This window comes from Sarcophilus harrisii, chromosome 5 (genome assembly GCF_902635505.1).
Source record: "Sarcophilus harrisii chromosome 5, mSarHar1.11, whole genome shotgun sequence".
NCBI lineage: Eukaryota > Metazoa > Chordata > Mammalia > Dasyuromorphia > Dasyuridae > Sarcophilus > Sarcophilus harrisii.
In genome coordinates this window covers 51,879,849-51,901,766 of record NC_045430.1, presented here as the reverse complement: position 1 = coordinate 51,901,766, position 21,918 = coordinate 51,879,849, and the positions used below count along the sequence as shown (strand labels likewise).

Here is a 21,918-nt window from a genome sequence, read left to right as displayed (position 1 = left end):
CAAATCCACCAACCCATTTGCCATGACAATTGAAGGCTGCAGATTTTATACTCCTGAATTAGACAATAATACACTCAGAAGAATTCTAAACTGGCTAGATGGTCAAAGATTTTTTTATTAATAGCTCAATGTCAGCATAGTGGGAGATTTTCACTGGACCATCCCTGGGATGTGTGCTTGCTTTCAATGATTTGGATAAATATAATAATAGAATGTTCATCATATCTGTAGATTACATGAAGATTATATGAAGTTGAATAGCCAACACAATGGATGACAGTACCATAATCTCAAAGAATAATAACTTCAATCATTTGGATGAATCTTATAAGATGAAATTCAATAGGAATAAATGTAATCTTACACTCGGGTACAAAAAACATTTTTACAAATATAAGATAAAGGGAGGTATAGTTAGATATCAGCTGTTTCTCTATAATATCCACACCATGGAAATTATCTTTATAGATTAATCATATGGTGAGGTCAAGTTGATCAATATTTTCATTTGGAAATATTTCCTTTCTTTTGGACCATTTAAAGTTGGTTTAGTGTATCTTCTCTCCTCTTCTTTCCCTTTGTCTCTCATCTACATATCAACAAACACTTTATTTTGGAAATCAGTTTATGTGAGGGTACATTTCTTTTCCTTAATCTTCATCCTTTTCCCTTACTTATCTTTTTTGTGCTTTCTACTATAGGATATGTGAATGCACGGAAGCAGAGGCTGAGATAATTCTGCAGCTAAAAAGTGAACTCAGAGAGAAGGAGCTAAAATTAACAGATATTCGTCTAGAAGCTCTCAGTTCTGCTCATCATCTTGACCAAATTCGGGAAGCTATGAATCGAATGCAGGTCAGTACTTTGCTTTGGTTGAGAAATAAAGCAAATGCTTTAAGTATTGCTATTTTTATCTCTAAATTTATATAGATTATTTAAGGCAACTTTCATATACTATGAAAATGAATATGCTCTGTGTTTAAAATGTCCTCTGCATTTTGCCATTGTATTTCATTTTTTACCCATAATCCTCAAAATAGAATTTGACTAAGTCTAGGCATGAGTATCAGAAAGGAGTAGCCATGTCAGACTAGAGGCTGTGAGCTATGCTTCTAACCAAGATAATTGAATTCATTTCAATTGGAGTTTAAATTGAAATTCAATCCTGTATCTTGAAGTTCAATCCTGTATCTTTAGAGAAACATTATTATTCTGCAGTACTGAGAGTCTTAATTTATTTTCTCCTTTTTGACATCATAAGTCTGTTTCTTTATGTACTTTTGAAATTTGACTTTCAAATGAGTTATACAATAATATATTTTTAAATAAAAAATCTTTAATAAAATTAATAAGGCTTCCACATTGTTTCTAACTATAGAAGGAAAATGGTTATTTCAGAAGTAAGCTTTTGAATTTTCCTGTACTTCATAAAGAAAAGAAAAGTTAAGTTGTGGTAGAATCTGGCTATTCTTAAATGAAGTTTTCCCTTTATAATTGTAAATTCATTACTCAGCACCATAAAGGATTTAAATGGGGAAGGGGAGAAACTTCCTACTTGTGCAAATTCATCCCCTCACAATATGAAGTTGTCAGATGATTTTGTTGACTATTTTATGAACTGCTGTCTTATGTTTGAATGAATAAAAGATCTTTCAGATTTCAATATGGGTTTCGAAATTTATAGAGAGTTTACCTTATTTTTATGTAATATTACTGAGGTTTTGTTTATCGCTTTGTTGAAATAATCCATTCACAGTGATCAGAAGGGCATTGTTTGAGTTTTTTGTCTTTGACTAGATCTTTACTTAAGGGTTATTTTGGTACCATTTATTTAAATTATTCTAAACAAACATGGAACAGTGGGCTTCTAAAACTATAAACCCTAACAGGCCTTCAGTCAGATGTCACACCTTAACCAAGCTTCTGACTTTCCCCCTCTCTTTCTCTCTGTGTGTATATATAAACTGAAAAATATTAGTGTTTTTAGCTATGAGGAAAAAAAAAGTGATTGTTTTCATTTTCTATCTTATATTCTCCCTTCTCCCCTAAGGAAAGAAATTCTGTGTTTAGAACCCGTATTTGTTCATTTTTTATGTTATTTCAAATTGTGAGGGAGGGGCATTTCTGTTTAACATTTGGAAAGAGATAAGTCTTTTTTCTAATTCAGTTTTTTTTTTCTTTTGGCTGATTTCCCCATCTCCATACCATCTTTGTAACAGAATGAAATTGAAATCCTGAAAGCTGAAAATGATCGTTTGAAGGCAGAGACTGGGAATACAGGGAAGCCTGCTCGTCCTTCATCTGAATCTTCTAGCAGCACCTCCTCCTCATCTTCTCGCCAATCTTTAGGGCTTTCATTAAACAACTTGAACATCACTGACTCTATTACCTCAGGTGATTGTGTATGTGTGTATGTCTGTCTGTCTGTTTTCCTATTATTCCACTGAAGGAAACTGGTAAAGCAAAAAACATCACTTTTTTTTTTAACCCTACAAAATATTTCCCAAATGTTATCAGCATTAGTTAGGTGTCAAGAGCTAGAGATATGGAATCAGTAGACCTGAGAAGAAATCTGCCAGTTATTATCTAGTTAAGTTTGAGTAAATCATTTCTTATCTCTGGGCCTCAGTTTCCATAAGGGTAAGTTGAGGGACTTTAACTAAACGTTTCTTATAGCTCCAAATCTATTATAGTAATTGACATTCTTGACTCCTACCTCACATTTCACTGGTGTATACATACTTACATGCATACATACATAATCACACACAGAGAGAGACAAATAACTCTAGATCACACAGCCAGTAAATGTTAAATGTCTGAGGTCAAATTTGAACTCACATCCTCTTGACTTCAAGGCCAAGTGCTCTATTCACTACTCCAACTATCTGCCCCAACTCATATATATTTCAAAGTATAGGGAATGAAGAAGCTTTCTCTACCAAGATAAACTGGGTTACTGATAGTTTTGAAGAGTTTCCTAAAAAACTGAAAGTTTAGTAATTTGTCCAAGGTTGCATAGCCAACATATGGGAGATGGGAATTGAACCCAGAGTTTCTTATCTCATTGATTGACCTGACCATCATGGAAAGTGGAAGAAAGAGTATATTAAAGAGTTTATTCTTTGAGCCTCCAACTATCAATCAATGTTACTTCTATTTCATCATCTGACACTTCGCTCTATGATCTCATGAAAAATGTCTCTTGGATCATGAACAGAAAATCTTCTCAATATAGTCACTCAGATTATTGCATAATCTATTAAGTAGATGCATTCATTATTTGTATAATCCAGAATCATTTAATCTATAGAATTCATGATTCAGAAATTAAAATAATGTTGAAAATATCCCGTTTTTACAAATATGTCTATAATAATATGCATATATAATTTTTATGGATATATAAATATCATCCATCTTCATTTAACATTTTGTTATAAATTAGGGAGTTCAACCTTGTTTTCAAGGAGTTACATTCTAATGTGGGAGAGAAATATACATATATGTGTATATATATATACAGAGAGATGTATAGAAATATATGTATATATACAAGTACACACACATATACAGAGACAGATGTATTCCACATATATGTATGTATTTAATATATGCATGTATGCATTTTTATGTATGTTTTGCATTCTAATGTGGGAGAGAAGTATGCATTTATGAAATATTTGTGGTTATTTAAATATCACACACATTATAATATAAACTCTTTGAGGAAAAATACACTATTTTTTTTTTATCCCAGTAATTACATTATTCATGGCACAAAGCATGGTCCTAATATATACTTGTTGATTGAATGATCCGTTTCCAATGAGTCACTTATTTAGCAAAAAATATCTATATTATATATAGATATATGTAACAAATTTATAGCCAGAGTAGAAATATTATTTAATTTCAAATGGAATAGTATTTTCCAATGAAATATTCAGTTGGAAAATATGAGCCCTTCACTTGGTTATGATTTTTGGCACAACCTTAGAAGCACTTTTTGTAAATACAAGACATAACCACCAGGTGACGCTTGGAAACAATATAAATACTTAAGTATAAAATTAGATTCTTGTGGTGTTTTTCTTCTTTAAAATAAGATAAGATGGTTCTCTCTGGGAGAGCAGGTTTCTCGGGGAGGTTTTCTGGAGGCAGCCTTAAGTTTCAGTTACAAGTAAATAATCACCCAAAATGCAGACAGCTGATAAAATGCAAACATTTATTTTCTCCTACCAAGTCTTGTCTCTTTCCTTGGGCCCGGTTAGCTCAGAGGCCTATCTCTCTGCTTGGTTCTAAGAACTCTTGCAGCTTTGTCCTTTGCCTCTGCTTTCTTCAGCCTCCAGATGGAATGAATCTCTCTTGCCTCCAAGAGAGGGCTTCTGGCTCTCAATCTCCCAAAGTGCTGAATCTCTGACCCCTGGGAATGTTCCCAAGTAAAAACTCTCGAGTGGCTCCCTGAAGCTCTATTTATGCTGCTTCTCCCAGAGTGGGATTGTGGGATATCTCCCAGCGTGCTCTCTGGCCCTAAGAGCTTCAAGGGAGGTTTGAATTCGGATATTTCATACTAACCCCTGAAATCTCCAAACGTGTGAACTTCAGTGAGTACAGGTGTGAACACAAGCATTGTTTCTCAGTTCCACTTAGTACCTTGTTTCAAGTTGAGTTAACACTAAGATTCCAACAGATTCTTCTTTAATTTAGATTAAAAAGCAAAAGCTGAAGCAGTATAAACTGTCATAGGGCAACTATAATTACTAATTTCCCCCCCCTTAAATGGATGTTTTTCTCCTAGGCTACTGAAAACCCAGAATTTGCATGTCCCTATCTAAATTTTGACATAGTCCCTACTGCATACTTGCATTTAGCTTCTATACAACATTAGGGCCTAAATTTGTGATGTAGAATCACTAACAAAGAAGCAACTGCTAAATCTTAAATCTTATGGAAAACACCTTCCTATGTCTTGAATGTAAGACTCTAATCTAATACAGAAGAAATAATGTAGCACAAATATACACATAGATACATATATACTTATATATCTATATATTTACACATACACATACACCCAAACATGCATACATGTGTCTATGTGTGTGAGAGAGCAAATGAGTAATCAGTAAGTAAACACTTTAAAAAACAATGAGCTTCAGAGAAATGGGATAAGAAACCCAGATTCTAAACAAAAAGCATATAGAAATTGCATACAATACTAAATCAAGGGATCTTAGACCTAAAATTAGAGGGGACCACTGAGGTCAAGTCATCCAAACCTTTTCTTTGTACAGATGAAGAAACTGAAGGCAAGGATAATAAAACTTTTCCCAAGTAACAGAGGCAGTAAATAACGGTTAATATTTGAACTTGGGTCTTCTGTCTCCAAATCTAGCCCTTTTTTCATTATACTGAACTTTATTCCTGTCAATTAATTTAATTAGAAAAGGAAAAAAAAGATTTAAAAAATTAAATATGCCATTATATAAAAGAAAAGATAAGATTGTAATAATCTAAATCCTCTTCTGGAGGTCAGAAAAGGTAAAGGTAAAATTCAAACAGGGTTCAATTAAGATTATTTGTTTTATATTTACTTTTCCTACTAACAAAGAGTGGTAGGGGTAGAAATTATTATACCTCTTAGCAAAAAAGGGAGTTCTCTGTCTGGTTTTAGCATCCTAATAGAGTTCAAAAGTGAGTCAGCACCATTTCAGGAGTTAACAGTTGAAATATTTTGCTTTTGTTTAAATCATTTGGTTTTCTCACCATGTGAAATGATGAATTTTTGTGTCTGAACTTTTATCAGCATTATTATATTTGTTTTACAAATCTCCACATGTATTTTACTGTTAATATTTAGGGCATAAAGAGTAGATGGAAAGAAGCTTAACTAGAAAGGCTCTGGAAACTGGGAGGATTTAGGAAAGGTATCTTGTACAAATAGGCATTTGGGCGGAGTCTTGAACAAAGGTGGGGATTCTGAGAGTAAATATTGAAAGAAGAGAATATTTCTGGCATGTGGGACCATCATTCCATTGGTACAGAAATAAGAGATGAAACAGTATGTGCAAAGAATATCTAGTATCTAGGGTGGTCATACCGTGAATTATAGAGAGGGAAGTGACACATGAGAAAATTGGGGGGAATTGAAGTTGAAGGACCAGTTAGGGGTCTATTGCAAAAAAAATCCAGGTGAGATATAGAGGTCTTGAACTAAGATGGTAGCTGGAGAGAGAGGGATGTATATGATAAATATATGAAGTATTCTTATACTTTGACTGACACATGAGAAGTACAAATTGGAAAGGTTATAATGCTTCAAACGACCAATAATGGAAATTTACATTTGATCCTGGAGAATATGGAAATTCAGTGTAGCATATTAAACAAGGAGGTGACATGATCATCACCTTACATTAAGAAGTCACTTTGGCACCTTAGTGAAGAATGAATTAGAATAGTGAGGGAATTGAAGTTGAAGGACTAATTAGGGGTCTATTGCAAAAAAAAAAAAAAAAAAATCCAGGTGAGATGTAGAGGTCTTGAACTAAGATGGTAGCTAGAGAGAGAGGGATGTATATGATAAATACATAAAGTATTCTTATTCTTTGGCTGACTTGAGTGACTTTTGTCAGTAGATTGGGTTTTTAGTTGGAACAAGGGGAAGAAGTTGAGGATGACATCTGGATTGCATGTCTGATTTCCTGGGATGGTGCTGGTATTCTCCATTATAATAGAGAAGTTCAGAAGAGGGAAGTGCTGGCGGAATGGTATACCCAAAACCAAGAAACATCTCCCAGACTCCAGGAACTAAAGAGAGGGCAGAATTTTTATTAAAGACCAAGAGCTCAAAAGGATAACATAGAAGAGTAGGAAAGAAAAGAGAACATTATCATTGGATAGAAAAGAAAAGAAGTGATTGATTAAGGAATCTTCACAATACTGGCAAAATAAATAAGAAGGGTCTTTTTTAGAATGTTATAATTCAAATATTCACTGATATAACATTGCCACTTTCTACAAATAAGGCATGAGAGATGATTTTCCACTTATGTCCGTTTTAACTCTACAACTAAGTGATTCATTTTTTCACCTTTATGAATATTGGCACTTAATATATAAAATGAGTTTCACCATTGAAGCTTAGCATCCTATGATCCTATTTTCCATATTGTGACTCTTGTTTTCATGGTTAGACTTTTTTAATATTCATAAGTTCCAAGATATCAAGACTTAATTAACAAAAATAGTTTATAGTTGTTGTTTTTGATAATGATGATGATAATGACAATAACTGAAATTTGAATTAAGCCTACTAGGTGCTAGATACTACACTAAATAAACATTTTATCAATATTCTCTCATTTGATCCTCATATCAACTCTAGGAGGTAAGTATTATTATAATCTTCAACAAGTAAATGTCTGAGGTTAGATGTGAATTCTGGTATTCCTGACTAGGCCCAACCCTCTTATTAATCACTGCATCCAATAAATTAATGAAACAGTGAAGCTAGGTAAGAAAGAGCTAGTGTAGGACAGAGCCTCTTAAACATTTTTGACTCGCAACCCCTTTTTGGCCAAGAAATTTTTACATGACACTGGGCACATAAGGCATATAAAATAAGTATACAAATTAAACATTTATTGATAATAAATCATTATTGCACAAAACCCACATTCAGTAATAAGGTCCCATATGGGATCATGACATGCAGTTTACAAAATTGGGGTTTTAGGTAACTTCCAAGTCATGAAACATGAAAGTAAATAGTGAAAAACAACAACAACAGCAGCTATATTTCATGTAGTTGGACCAGAAAAAAATGCAGTGACTACTGGTATCTAACTTGGTCATGCCCCATATGTCACATCTGTTGTTTTCTCTCTGGAGTTGTTTATTTTAATAAATCATCAACTTCAGTCAATTGATGGATAGACTCTCTGACATTGATTGCTTCCATCATCTAGCAATATTAATTATAACTCTGTTGTTCACATCAGAAAGATATACTTTAAGGAAAACTAATTATTCTAAAGCAGAGTTACTCAGTTACATATGAAATAAGGATGAGGAGATCCTAGTTTTGGACATGAAAGGAACACTGAAGACCAACTAGTTTAATGCCCTCATTTTAATGATAAAACTCTGATACTCAAATTCAAGTTGCACAGCTAACAAATACAGAAAACAGGATTTAAAGAAAGGTCTTAATAATTCCAGAGATAACATTCTTACCACAATACCATACTGGAATCAGACTATGCAATAATAAGAGACAAAGTAACTGTAACAAGTACTATATGCCAGACATTGTGCTAAGTGCTGGAATAATAATAATAGTGATAACATTAACATATTGTATAGTATGAGCTAGGGCAGGTAGCTGACTGAGGGTGTTAGAATACTGAGCCTGGATTCAGGAAGACCTGAATTAAAATGAGACTTCAGAAACTTAGTAGTTGTGTGACTCTGGACAAGCCATTTAACCTCTTTTTGTCTTAATCCACTGGAGAAGAAAATAGTAAACCACTCCAAACATGGGATTTGCTTTGACAAATAAGCCCTATAGACAGCATTGGAGCACAATGATTCAAGAAATCATAAAGGCCTGAAAACAACACAATATATGCTAGGTATTATGCTAAGCATTTTACAATTATTATCTCATTTGAAACTGATATCAATGCTGGGAGTTAAGTATATGATTATATATTATTCTCATTTTACAAATTCAGAAAGTGAAGCAAAGGTTAAATGACTTGTTCAATGTCATGTATTAGTTTAGCATCTGATTTATTGTTAATATTTGGATTTTGAGTTGGGTCTTCCTGATTCCAGAACATGAACTTTATCCAATCTAATCATGTTCATTAATCAGTGTTCAAAGATGAGTGGAATATGGCTTAGAAAGGAAATGGATGATGTTTCATCAAGGGAGAAATGATATCCTCATGGGCAAAATTTAACAATTCATTTGTCAGCAAAATAAGTCTAACTGCTAAAGAATAGCCATGATATATTGAATTTTGGAGAATCCAATTAGTATATTAAATAGATTTCCCTAAGTGGTTTAGGTATGAGGGTTACCTGGAAGCCATTGCCTGTTTCTGGTGAGAAAAGTGTAATTAAATATTGCTTGACAATTCTTGCGCAGAATGCATTGGAAGGGAGAGGGACTGATAATATTATAATAGATGCAGAAGAGATGCATTTTACCACAGAAATATCAAATCCACATTCTTTACAATGATTTTTTTGTTATATCAGTATAATTTTTAATATATCTTTTTACCTATTTTCTCTAAAGCCTTCCATCTTTTAAATGGTTATGATTAAAAATGGTATGATTGTCATCAGGTATTTTTCATTCATTTCCCTGTCATAAGTGTAGGCTTTTAAGAATCATAGCACTTATATTCTGCTGTTATTCTCAGTATTTGGTGGGAAGCAGCCAATTGGGTTTCTCTTATTCATAGGACATGGGTAACTCCAAACTGAGTTTGTCTATGAACCATGATTATTATGAGTAGAATAATGATTTACTTATTGGAAACTCCTATAGTAATGAAGCAACAGATCTAAACCACTCTTAACGCCTTCTACTCCAGTTAGACCAAAATAACTAAATCTTAAAGTGAGATGGCATCTTACTCTAATGCATAGAACAAGAAGTTAAGAGAAAATGTTTCTTCTTTCCTTTCTAGTCAAATAAGTTGAATAGTATCTTGATTGTAGAGTGGTAAGCATAAAGTATATAATTACATTTAATATGCTGCTGTAAAAGAAAAAAAATATTCTGTGGTAGTGTGCCTAACAATTACAGAAATACTCCAAGTAGTAATACAACTGGGGATGTGCCTAAATGTTTGAAAATAGTTTTCATTGACAATCTAATATAATATCTTTCAAATCCATAGGTTACATGAGAACTTAAGTATGGGTGTTTTTCATTTGATTCAAGGAAAGGCAAACTGTTCTAAATGTCCTAGTTTTCATAGTGATTGGTTTTATCCAGATGTGAATGGCCTCATGCTCATGATGTCTGCTCTGGAAGAAAGTAGGACTAGTTCTTTCAAATAGACAAGCACATGATAAAAGTGGAACTTTACTTTTTCTAGCTTGAAGGAAAGAACAAGTTATTTTAAATCAAGAAATTTAAAAGAATGAGAGAGAAAATGCATTGGTTTCTCAGTTCCAAGTAAATGAGAATGTAAAAGACAGTTTAAGTACAGGTATTTGAACTTTGTAGCACTGGCACTCCTATTGAGTTATAAAAAGTAATGGGGGAAAATAATTACAATTGAAAACAATTTGATTCCATTTTGTTATAATTCTAATTTTATTGGTATGTTGTTTTATAGATATTTTACTGGAAGATGCTACTGATGGAACTCTCCATAAAGATGGCCGCAGTGTGAAAATTATAGTATCTATTAGCAAGGGTTATGGCCGATCAAAGGTATTCCACTTATATTGTATTCTGTGTTATTATGGGCATAGAAAGATCCATGGAGCCACAAATATTTTCTCTCTTCAAATTTCCAGTGATAACATTCAGAAAAAGCATTTTCTTGGCCTTTTGAATAATCATATAAGATGATTACAGATCACAAAACAAATGAGGCAATTGCTTATACTAGTTTTTATAAAGTGAAGTATTGTTTTACTGGCTAGTAGTGCTTTCCTAAATAAAGAAATAGGGTTTCTAAACACTGTACCATATTCTCAAAAAGCAATGAGTAATCCATCTATCTTGAAACTACTTGATATGAAAATTCCAGTGAATCAATTTGTCTGTCACCTTTCCAAAGGAGAGGCCTGAGTGACTAGACCTGTAGAGTTTTTTGAGATAGTATTTTACCTATAGTTTTAACAATTATACAACAAGCATTCCATAAGTGCTTACTATTTTTCAGGTACTGTAATATTTTTCTCTAAAATATAACATTCTCTGGGAGCAGGTTTCTTGGGGGGCTTCTGAAAGCAGGCTTCCTTTCAGTTCAGAGTAATCACCCCAAATGCAGCCAGGAGTTAAAGTCCAAATCCTTTATTGTATCTTTCCAAGTCTTGTCTCCTTCCTTGGGCCCAGTTACCTTTCTCAGAGGCCTATCTCTCTCCTTGGTTCTAAGAGCTTCTGCCGCTAGTCCTTTGCCTCTACCAGCTTCAGTCTCCAGCTCCCTCCGAATCCAAAGGTTTGTGTGTTTTAGTCTCCAGCCAGCACAAAGGTAGAAGATGAAATGAATCTGTCTCCTCCTCCGAGACCTTCTAGTGGGCTTGTAATCACTAGTGGGTTTGTCCTTCCTGGCCCTGAGAGCTCCTCCTTCTATCTTCCATACTGAGTATACATCAATCATTATATCACTAGGAAACCATTATTTGTTGTAGGATTAAATCAATGCTAAACTAAATTTAACTACTGTCTCCTCAATTCCACTTATTTAGCACCTTGTAAGAATCCTAACAAGGTATTTTGTTAAGTACTGAAGGAATGAATGAAAAAAAAAAGTCATATGTTAAGAATTCACTGTATGTCAAACCCTCCCTTGAGCATTGGGGATAAAAATATAAAAGCAAAAATTGTCCTTGTTGGTAATTGGATTTAAATAGGTAAAAAACAAAAAACAAAAAACAAAAAAAAAACCTCACATAGGAGAATGATTACCAGGGAGGGACATTTTAGTCCAAAAAGTTACAGATGGTGAGTGGGGCCAAAAAGGAGGAGACAAGAGTATATGAAGACAAAAAAAATACAGAGAAATCAAATGTTTCCTACCTTCATAGAGCTTATATTATATTTTTTAAAAAAGATATATACATACACACACACACATATACACAAAATATTTTTGATGGGGAGGAATGCATGAGAATCTAAGGAAATCGGGAAGGGATTCAAAAAGAAGATGGTGATATGAAGGAAACCCCAAATTAATAGAATCTTAGATTTGGAAAATTACATCAGATTTTCCATCCAAATTTCAGGTACAAAAATGTCATCTATAATATTTGGCAATATAATCACTGACAGAACTTTGTGCTTAATGATAGATAATACAAAGAGTATTTTTCTATTTTCAGATACTGAGCCCCAAATCTGCTTCCTATTATACTTACCTACAAGTCCTTATTCTTTTGGTCTTTGGAGTCTAACAAAACACATCTAATTTTCTTTCACAATTTCTTTCCCCTAAAGCTAGAAAGGTAGTCTGTTTCAAGGTAACTGCCATGATTTTTTTTTTTTTTATTTTCTTCCTCTTTTGTATGGCATGGTTTCAAATTTTTTTATAATCCTTGTTACCATTTCTAGCCTTCCACTAGATTTCTTATGCCCACTCCAAATATGGTACCTAAAAAACTGGTCATGCTACTGGAAATACAGTCTGGCTAAGATAGTAAGAATATCATGTTATTTAACCCGAAAGTTCAATTCAATGACATTAATTATCATTTGGACTATTATATCCCTTTCTTAACTAATGCTGAATTTGAAGTCTATTTACCTTTTAGGTATATTTACTTATATATTTAATTTAAAAAAAACTCAGGTGCAGGGTTTTATATTTATCCTTATTATATTTTACTTTATTAAATTAAAACCATTTTGTTAACCCTGTCTAGATCATTTTGGGAACAATTTTGTTAACTTATTATTTTACTCTCCTAGCTTCATATGCCACAAATAAGAATTTTATTCTTACTTGTATAATCTTACTATATTTTTATATAATTATTGAAAAAATTTCTAAACATAACAGGTGTTCACATTATAGCATCCATATCTTTGGATTGTTATTGATTATATATTTTTATATATCTGTCAGAAAGGAGATTATCTTTGTCTGATATGACATTTCCTTCCCAAATTCTCATGAATCATTCCTTTAAAGAGGTATTCTAGAATTTTTTAAGAGCCTGATATTCCTCTGAACTTTTCATCATTCTTTATACTACAATACATTCATTACCATCAAAAATGACTACTATTTGTATCCTATAATTTGTTTAGCCATCCTCCAATTTATAAGTAGCTCAGTTGAACAACATGCTATATTGGCCTCTTTGGATAAATACTTCTCCAATGTTTTTATTCATGATATTATTATCATGACATTACTATAATATCTATTGTGGACTCTCAGGTCATATCATTGTAGAGAAATAGATTTATAACTGGAAGAGACCTTAGAGCCCATCTAATTTTTTTATTATTATAGCTTTTTATTTACAATATATATGCATAGGTAATTTTTCAGCATTGACAGTTGCAAATTCTTTTGTTCCAACTTTTTCCCTCCTTTCCCTCACCCTTTCCCCCAGATGGCAGGTTGACCAATACATGTTAAATATGTTAAAGTATAAGTTAAATACAATATATGTATACATGTCCAAATAGTTAATTTGCTGTATAAAAAGAGTAGGACTTTGAAATAGTGTACAATTAGCCTGTGAAGGAAATCAAAAATGCAGGTGGACAAAAATATAGTGATTGGGAATCCTATGTAATGGTTCATAGTCATCTCCCAGAGTTCTTTCACTGGGTGTAGCTGGTTCAGTTCATTACTGCTCTATTGGAACTGATTTGGTTGATCTCATTGCTGAGGATGGCCACGTCCATCAGAACTGATCATCATATAGTATTGTTGTTGAAGTATATAATGATCTCCTGATCCTGCTTGTTTCACTCAGCATCAGTTCGTGTAAGTCTCTCCAGGCCTTCCTGAAATCATCCTGTTGGTCATTTCTTACAGAACAATAATATTCCATAATATTCATATACTGCAATTTATTCAGCCATTCTCTAATTGATGGGCATCCACTCAGTTTCCAATTTCTGGCCATTAACAAAGAGGGCTGCCACAAACATTCTTGGACAGACAGGCCCCTTTCCCTTCTTTAAAATCTCTTTGGGATATAAGCCCAGTAATAACACTGCTGGGTCAAAGGGTATGCACAGTTTGGTAGTTTTTTGAGCATAGTTCCAAATTGCTCTCCAGAATAGTTGGATGTATTCACAATTCCACCAACAATGTATCAGTGTCCCAGTTTTCCCACATCCCCTCCAACATGCGTGATTATCTTTCCCTGTCATTCTAGCTAATCTGACAGTTGTGTAGTGGTATCTCAGAATTGTCTTGATTTGCTTTTCTCTGATTAATAATGACTTGGAGCATCTTTTCATATGGCTAGAAATAGTTTCAATTTCTTTGTCTGAGAATTGTCTGTTCATATCCTTTGAACATTTATCAATTGGAGAATGAGCCCATCTAATTTGAATTGTTTCATTTTAAAGATAAGAGTCATAAAGTCAATAGAGATAAAATGATTTCCCCCCATTTAGTAAGTAGCAGAGGCAAGATTTGAACTTGGGTCCTCTTTAAACTAATACTGTTCCCAGTTCCTATCAGTCCTTTCTTTGAACTCTTAGATATCTACATTATGATTCTTTCCTTCCATCAACCTTCCCCCATTCTTTTTAAACAACTATAAAAGAATAAATTATAAAACTTTTTAATCTAAGTATTAAAAGGAATGTTAAACACTCTAAATTGGTAATGATATAAAAGTTTTTATGCCTTTCAACTTCAAAAACAAAAGTTTAAATTTGTTTTTAAAGCAATTGAGAAATTTAACCTTAAGAATTAGCATGGTGGGGCAGCTAGTTGGTGTAGTGGATAAAGCACCAGCTCTGAACTCAGGAGAACCTGACTTCAAATCTGATCTCAGACACTTAACACTTAACAGTGACCTTGGACAAGTCACTGAACCCCAATTTCCTCAGGGGAAAAAAAAGAATTAGCATGGCATATCTAAATTTACAACTGGACTAAATGTTCCAAAGATTCTAAAGCCATAAACTCAATGAATGAGCTATAGTTGCTTTTCCCAAGTAAGTATTTACACTAGTCTATGACTCTCTTTGAGGCTAAACCCATCTTTTGGCATAAAAAAAAAAAACAGCTGTTTTATAAGGACCAATTTTCAATCAGTTCAAAGCTATTATGCTTTGGGGGGGGGAAGACTTCCTTTTCAAGAGTACTTGGAAAGATATGACCCTAAAAGCTTAAATTAACAAAAATTTCCATCTTAAATATGGAAAACTGATTTTCCATTTTTTTCAGCAAAAGCTTCTACTGGCATCTGAATCAGGGGGTATATAAGTTTGGTAATAAGATGGCAAAATTCCAGAGTCTTGGAGTTAGAGTGGACTTTATCTAGCCTATTATGAAAAATAAAGAAAAAAAAATCTGCCTAAAGCTGATCATCTAAGCTGTCTTTAAAGAACTTTAGTAGGGGCAAATATAATTCTTTCTGAGGTCACCCATTCCACTTTTGAAGAGATATAAGACATGCATGTGATCATGGTTTCACAGGAACTATTCAGTTAACAATTTCCTGTATTCTGAATTTTTCTTGTGAGAATTGTTTTAATATATGTGAAAGTACCACACATTTATACATATAACAATCTACAAAGTAGATAAACAAAAAAGTACCTATTTGTATTGTAAATTCAGTGTCCTCAAATAATTTTCTTGGGTCATGTAAAAAGTTTCTCTTTGAGGGCAAAGAATGTTAATACTTTGTTTTTATATCCTCAATCCCTGGCATAGTATCTATAAAATAGAAGGCCCTTGATCTTCCTATCAATAGTCTATAACATCACTATTAAACAACTTCATTTCTTTCTCTTTTAATCCCTTTAAACATTTCCATTTCTATTTGTATCACCAAAATAGCATATTTTGGAAAATACATGAATGTATAAGTGTTACAATTTTGTAGTCTCACAGGGTATGGTAGCACATGCTTGTACTACCTGTTCCTGGAAGCTGGTGGATTACTGCACTAAATCTAGCACCAGTGTGGTGAACCTCCAGAAGCAGGGGAACACCAAGCTTTTGAAAGAGGAGTGAACTTCCTATGCAGGAAAAATAGAGCAGGCTAAAGCTTCCATGCTTATTAATATTGGAATCAGTGCGGGTCCACTATGCTTCTAAGCTGGTAAAACAGGAAGATGCAGTCTCTAAATAAATAAATAGCTGCTTAATTAATGTGTATCTGGTTTAAAAAGCAACAACACAATAATCAAATATGACTGGCAGCTGAATTTGATCTTGGTTTATATTTTCTTTTCTTTCTTTCTCTTTTTTTTTCTTTTAGGAACAGAAACCTCAGGCATACTTGATAGGATCCATTGGTGTTAGTGGAAAAACCAAATGGGATGTATTAGATGGTGTAATTAGACGGCTCTTCAAGGTAGGCTCTGTGCAATAGCCAAGTATTAGTTTAAATATTTGTGCCCATTTTTAATACCTTTCCCCTTTACTATTCAAGTCTGAATTGATTTGTTTCTTTAGTCCCTAATTCAAAATATTCTTTAATACTTCTTCTGGCTAGTGCTATTGGACTTTAATTACTCTCATGTCACCTGTTCTTCCAATTCTTGATCACTTGCTTCAGACCACTCTGTTCTATTTTTCATCTTACATGTACTAAACCCCTATTTGATTGTGTTTTTGTATGTGTCATTTTTAGGAGTATGTGTTCCGAATTGATACATCCACTAGTCTTGGTTTGAGCTCTGACTGTATTGCTAGCTACTGTATAGGGGATTTAATTAGATCCCATAGTCTAGAAGTGCCTGAATTGCTGCCTTGTGGATATCTTGTTGGAGATAATAACATCATCACTGTGAATCTTAAAGGTAAAAAAAAAAAAAAAAAAGATTGACAATTTTGTTTGTACCAACAATGTCCAGTTTTACTTTAATTCTGTTTTATTTTCACATTCTTTATTTTTAAAAACTTTTTTGTCATAATTTGAAACATTTTAAAATAATAGAATCATAAAAAAAAGTCTTTGGGGATACAGAGGTAAAAGTGAAAATGAAAAGGTTAAAGATTCCACAATGTTCAGTTAAAAGGACTGGGATTTAAAGACACCATGTGTTATTAGATCATAGATTTAGAAGCCATTTTGTTTAAAGCCTTCCTGTTACAGATGAAAATGCTGAGACCTATATGTAGACCCCAATTTAGAATTTAAAATAGTTTTATTTTCTTCTCTCTCATTGGCCATATATTTTGATTTTCTAAAATCTATATATTTTCTATTACAACCTATTTCTATTACAATCTATTTTTTTCCTCATGAACAGAACCTGCACATTTGTCATTAAAAAAAATGTATATGTATATACATAATGTGCAATGAGGTAGTAGCAATCAAGAGCTAGACATCAGAATTTCTGATTATTTTAATAATAACAACTAATATTTGTATAGCACTATGTGCCAGTCACGAATTAAGTGCTTTTATAATTATTATCTCATTTGATTCTTACAACAACCCTGGAAGATAGATATTATCATTATCCTCATTTTACAGATCAGTAAACTGAGCCAGAAATTATATGACATTTAGCTAATAAGTATCTAAAGTTGAATTTGAACTAGGTTTTCCTGACCCCAGGCCTAGCAGTCTATCTATTATGTCATCTAGCTGCCTGGGTTTAAATATATATAGTATGTTCACTAAATCACATAGTTCACTAATGCTTACTAAATACTTTACAGAATATAATTAGGCCGTATTTCCTATCTATTAATTATATTAATGTCCTTGGAAATAATAAAGGAGAAAATGGAAAAAAAAGTACATTATAATTTTTAAATGCAATTAAGCCATTACTGAATCTATTCCTAATTTGTAAAGAACAAGACATAGTTTCTCATGTATCCATTGGGCTGAAAAAGGTGGTATATATCCCTTCTCTGTTTAATAAAGAGTATATAATATAACATATAATAATAATACATATATATTATATTATACGTATATAATATAATAAAGAGCCTTCTGGCTCTGAATTTTTTTTTTCTAGAACACTATGTGAATGAGGGGAGTTATCTGTTGATATAACCTTGTAAGATCTAAAATGTGTTACAGTCACAGAGAGGGCAAGCAAAAGGGATTTAAAAAGGAAGCTGGTATAAAGGGCATGGGCCTTTTATTTTTTTTTTCATTTGTTTGTTCCCCCTGCATTATGGTCATTACCTAAAAATGACAAGTGTTTTTGTAGCAGAAATATCAAGACAGGTATTTTGCAATGGGCATTAGGAACTTCACACTTGGCAAAGTACTAATATGGTAGAAACCATGTGTTGACCATGTGTTGGTTTTACACTGAACTATAAAACAATGAAGTATTTTTGTTTCTTTGTTTCTTCTTTCAGGGGTTGAAGAAAACAGTTTAGATAGCTTTGTTTTTGATACGCTGATACCCAAACCAATCACCCAAAGGTATTTTAATTTGCTGATGGAGCATCACAGAATTATCCTATCAGGACCAAGTGGTACTGGAAAAACATATTTAGCCAACAAACTTGCTGAATATATAATAACAAAATCTGGTAGGAAAAAAACAGAAAATGCTATTGCTGTGTTTAATGTGGACCACAAATCAAGTAAGGTAAGTGGCTAGAGTCAAAATAATTCAGTCTCCTACATGAACATGCATTGTTTGTTTATGCATTTAAGGAATGTGCTATATCATCACTATAACTAGTGTTTGATTATAACATACATTGTAGAATTATATAGAAGTATTAGCTTTTTCTGTATTCTTCTAGAAAAAACTGAAGATCCCACTTTTGCATTTCCTTCTACAATACTGGTCTTTTTCTTTTTAAATAGTAAAGGTGCATGTATGTATGTATATTTGTAGGTATGTGTATTTGTACATTCATTATATATATTCATACATATATATGTATGAGGATATAGCAAATTAAACTATAATTCTAATGAAGAGAAAAAATAAAATAATAAAGTATCTTCATTAATTTTAAGTGAATCTTGGAATCAAAGTATATGTACACACAACAAAAATTATAACTGTACAGTCAATTATAGCTGGGATAATGATGTTTGACTCAATGAATTTCTAAAACTTACTTTTGTTTGCCTGAATTTCTTGAATTAAATTCTGTACCAATATAGTCTAAAGATTCCCTTTGGGATCTGTTGCAGCTAAATTAACCCCTGGGCATTTACAGTTCTATAGGCAATCTGGGAAAAGGTCCAAAATCCATTCTATTTCCATAAATCCTTAAGGCTATTGATTTTGGGGGGAACTAGAACCAAGTCCCCTGGAATTGTTGCCTGAAAGAACTTCAATACTATTTCATTTTAATGGCTTCAGGAGGAATGCTCTACATTTAGAATATATTGGATCAAATATTTGTTTGTGTTTTTCACATTTGTATTATGACAAAGCATCCTAAAAAGAAAATATTTTCAATAAATATAATTTAAAGTAAGCTCAAATGACATCAATTAGGTCAATCATAGACCATGTTTGTGGAGGGGAGTTTTGATCATTTATAGGTTGATCTATTAAACACCTATTTTCTTAAACTGTGGTTTGTGACCCCCTAATGAGATCTCATAACTGAATGTGGGGGGGGGTCACAAAATTATGATTTTTTTATCAGTAAATTTTTTATTTTTATACCTATATGACAGGGATCACATAAAAATTTCACTGGAGAAAAGGAGTTGTGAGTGGAAAAATTTTAAGTCCTGTATTAACAAAGGCATCTAAAGGGTCCATCTAAATATATGTAATTAGATAATTCACTGAATGTTGAAGGGAGAGGGGGATTTAGAGAGCCAATTTTCAAGGAATATGTCTGACAATAAATATTTTTGCTCAGAGCAGTCTCCTAAGTATTCATCAAAGATAATGATGAGTCAGATCTTCAGAAGAAATTACAAAGAGAGTTTTTAGAAGAAATACATTTGAACTCAGTTATGGTCTTCCTAATACTTCACTTTACAAATTCAGATGGAAAGATAACTTGCCAATTCTTATTTACTAATGTACAAAGAATACTGGGGTCCCTCACAGCTAAACACATCTGCCACACAAATTTTAGGTATTTTCTTCACAAGTGGCAGTATTTTCTAACTTTGGTGGAATAAGATGGAGTTTTTTGACTCATTATTGTAGGTTGAACATAACTGATTTTTACTTCTTATATGTTTAATTCCTTCTTTGGGTTCTTTCTAACTATATATCTTTACAGAAAATCATCCTATCTTTCCCTTTCTTTTCCTTCCTTTCTCAGAACTAGAAAGCCATTTTCCTATTCTTTTTATTTTGCCCATAAATGATATTTAGCCATTTTTAAAAAATCTTATTTTATTTAATTTAAATTTAAATCAAAACATAATTTTAATTTAATTTTATTATTTTTAATTTTTAAAATTTCTTTGTGGAAGAGGAATTTTTTAGATTAGTGATTAGATTAGATTAATGAAAATTTTTAGTTGCTTTGTGCTTTTTGCTCAAAAAGAATGACTGTGATACAGTGGATAATGAGCTGAACCTAGAGTCAGAAAGACTAGTTCAAATCTTTTCTCAGATACTTAATGGCAACATGGACCCTGGGCAAGTCATTTATCTTTGCTTTCCTCAGTTTCTCAAGTATAAAATGGGTATAATAATAGAACCTATCTTCCCAGGGTTGTTCTAAAGATCAAGTGAAATAATATATGGAAAAAAAAACTCATCAGAGTGCCTGGAACATATAAGATTCCCTCCCGCCTTTCTCCTCCTTCTCTCTCTCTCTCTCTCTCTCTCTCTATATATATATATATATATATATATATATATATATATGAAAGTTATCGAAAAGGTATATATATTCCTTTTCGATAACTTTCAAATCCTATATCTCTAACTTCTTGTGTGACCTTGGGCAAGTGAACCAATTACTGAACCTTCCTATACTTCAGTTTTGTCACCTGTAAAATGAGTTAGACTATATGACTTCCATGGTTCTTTCCAGTTCTAGATCTATAATTCTATGACACATCTGAGATTTGCCCATGGCACACTGAAATGAAAGTTAATTTTAGGAAATGCTTAGTTATATAGAATGCTTTTTAAAATAAGTTTACCTACTGAAATGCAATATTTAGTTAAGCTCAATATAAAAAGTCTTTTTTTTTAACCATTAACTTAAAATTTCACGTATTGAAGATGCCCAGAGTCATTTTCATCCAAGAAATATTTTCCTTATGACATATAGACTTTTTTAACCCAGTTTTTCCAAAAATTATATTTTCTCTCTTTGAATTGCAGAAGAATTTATGCTGTTATTTGACTAATATATTTGCTATTCCTTAAAAATTAAAAATGATTCATTGTACAGTAATAATTAATAATTATGAAACTGTAATAGGAAGAAACAACTTGTAAACTCTTTGATACATTAATATAAAGGAAGCAAAAATAGGACTCACCAGAACTTGTTGCTTCCCCTGCATGCCATTACTATATGATATGCATGAGCTTTGTTGCCAGCAATGGGAAAATTCCAACTTGTGAGAAATCCAAATTTCCTTCCTGGAAACTGATTTTATGCTAAGGATAGGTGTAAAGTTTAGGGAATCAATAACCTAAAATGCTTTATGAAATACATGAAAATGCTTTGAGGAAACATACGTGTGCTGCTTAATTTCTAATATTCTTTGTGCCATGCTGTAGATAACACACAGGAGACAAAGCCAAAAAGTACTTCATTCACTAAGAAATCCAAACAAAAAGCTAAGAAGAGAAAAACAAAAAATATCTTTTTATGTCTTAGGAAACTGTTTTTCGCAGTCCATATTTCTTACACTTTTTTAGGTCTAGCATCAAATCACTACCTGGAATATTTTGATCAAAAAAAGTGCATCTAAAGAGTAAAATTTGTGGCATTTGATATAATAGGCTGAGAAGGCAATTGTTGCTTGTAGAAAAGAACAAAAGATAAACTAGAGCCTCTAGGGAAATGAATGTATGAAAAGGAATGTACGAAAAGGGAGATTAACACTTTGGATTTGATTAAGTTTTCCTGTATG

The 21,918-nt window shown here is 32.6% G+C and overlaps 1 protein-coding gene across 15 annotated transcripts in view; it reads left to right on the top strand.

Annotated features, from left to right (window-relative positions):
* Positions 1 to 21,918, top strand: part of NAV3 (neuron navigator 3) — a 1,064,916-nt gene that overhangs the window by 1,023,211 nt on the left and 19,787 nt on the right. For all 15 annotated transcript variants that reach the window (XM_031938355.1, XM_031938352.1, XM_031938354.1 and 12 more), the window contains 6 exons: positions 702 to 855; positions 2,220 to 2,394; positions 10,368 to 10,465; positions 16,168 to 16,263; positions 16,543 to 16,711; positions 18,243 to 18,478. In XM_031938355.1, coding sequence (XP_031794215.1) covers positions 702 to 855; positions 2,220 to 2,394; positions 10,368 to 10,465; positions 16,168 to 16,263; positions 16,543 to 16,711; positions 18,243 to 18,478 — 928 coding nt within the window. The remainder of the gene's footprint in view (positions 1 to 701; positions 856 to 2,219; positions 2,395 to 10,367; positions 10,466 to 16,167; positions 16,264 to 16,542; positions 16,712 to 18,242; positions 18,479 to 21,918) is intronic.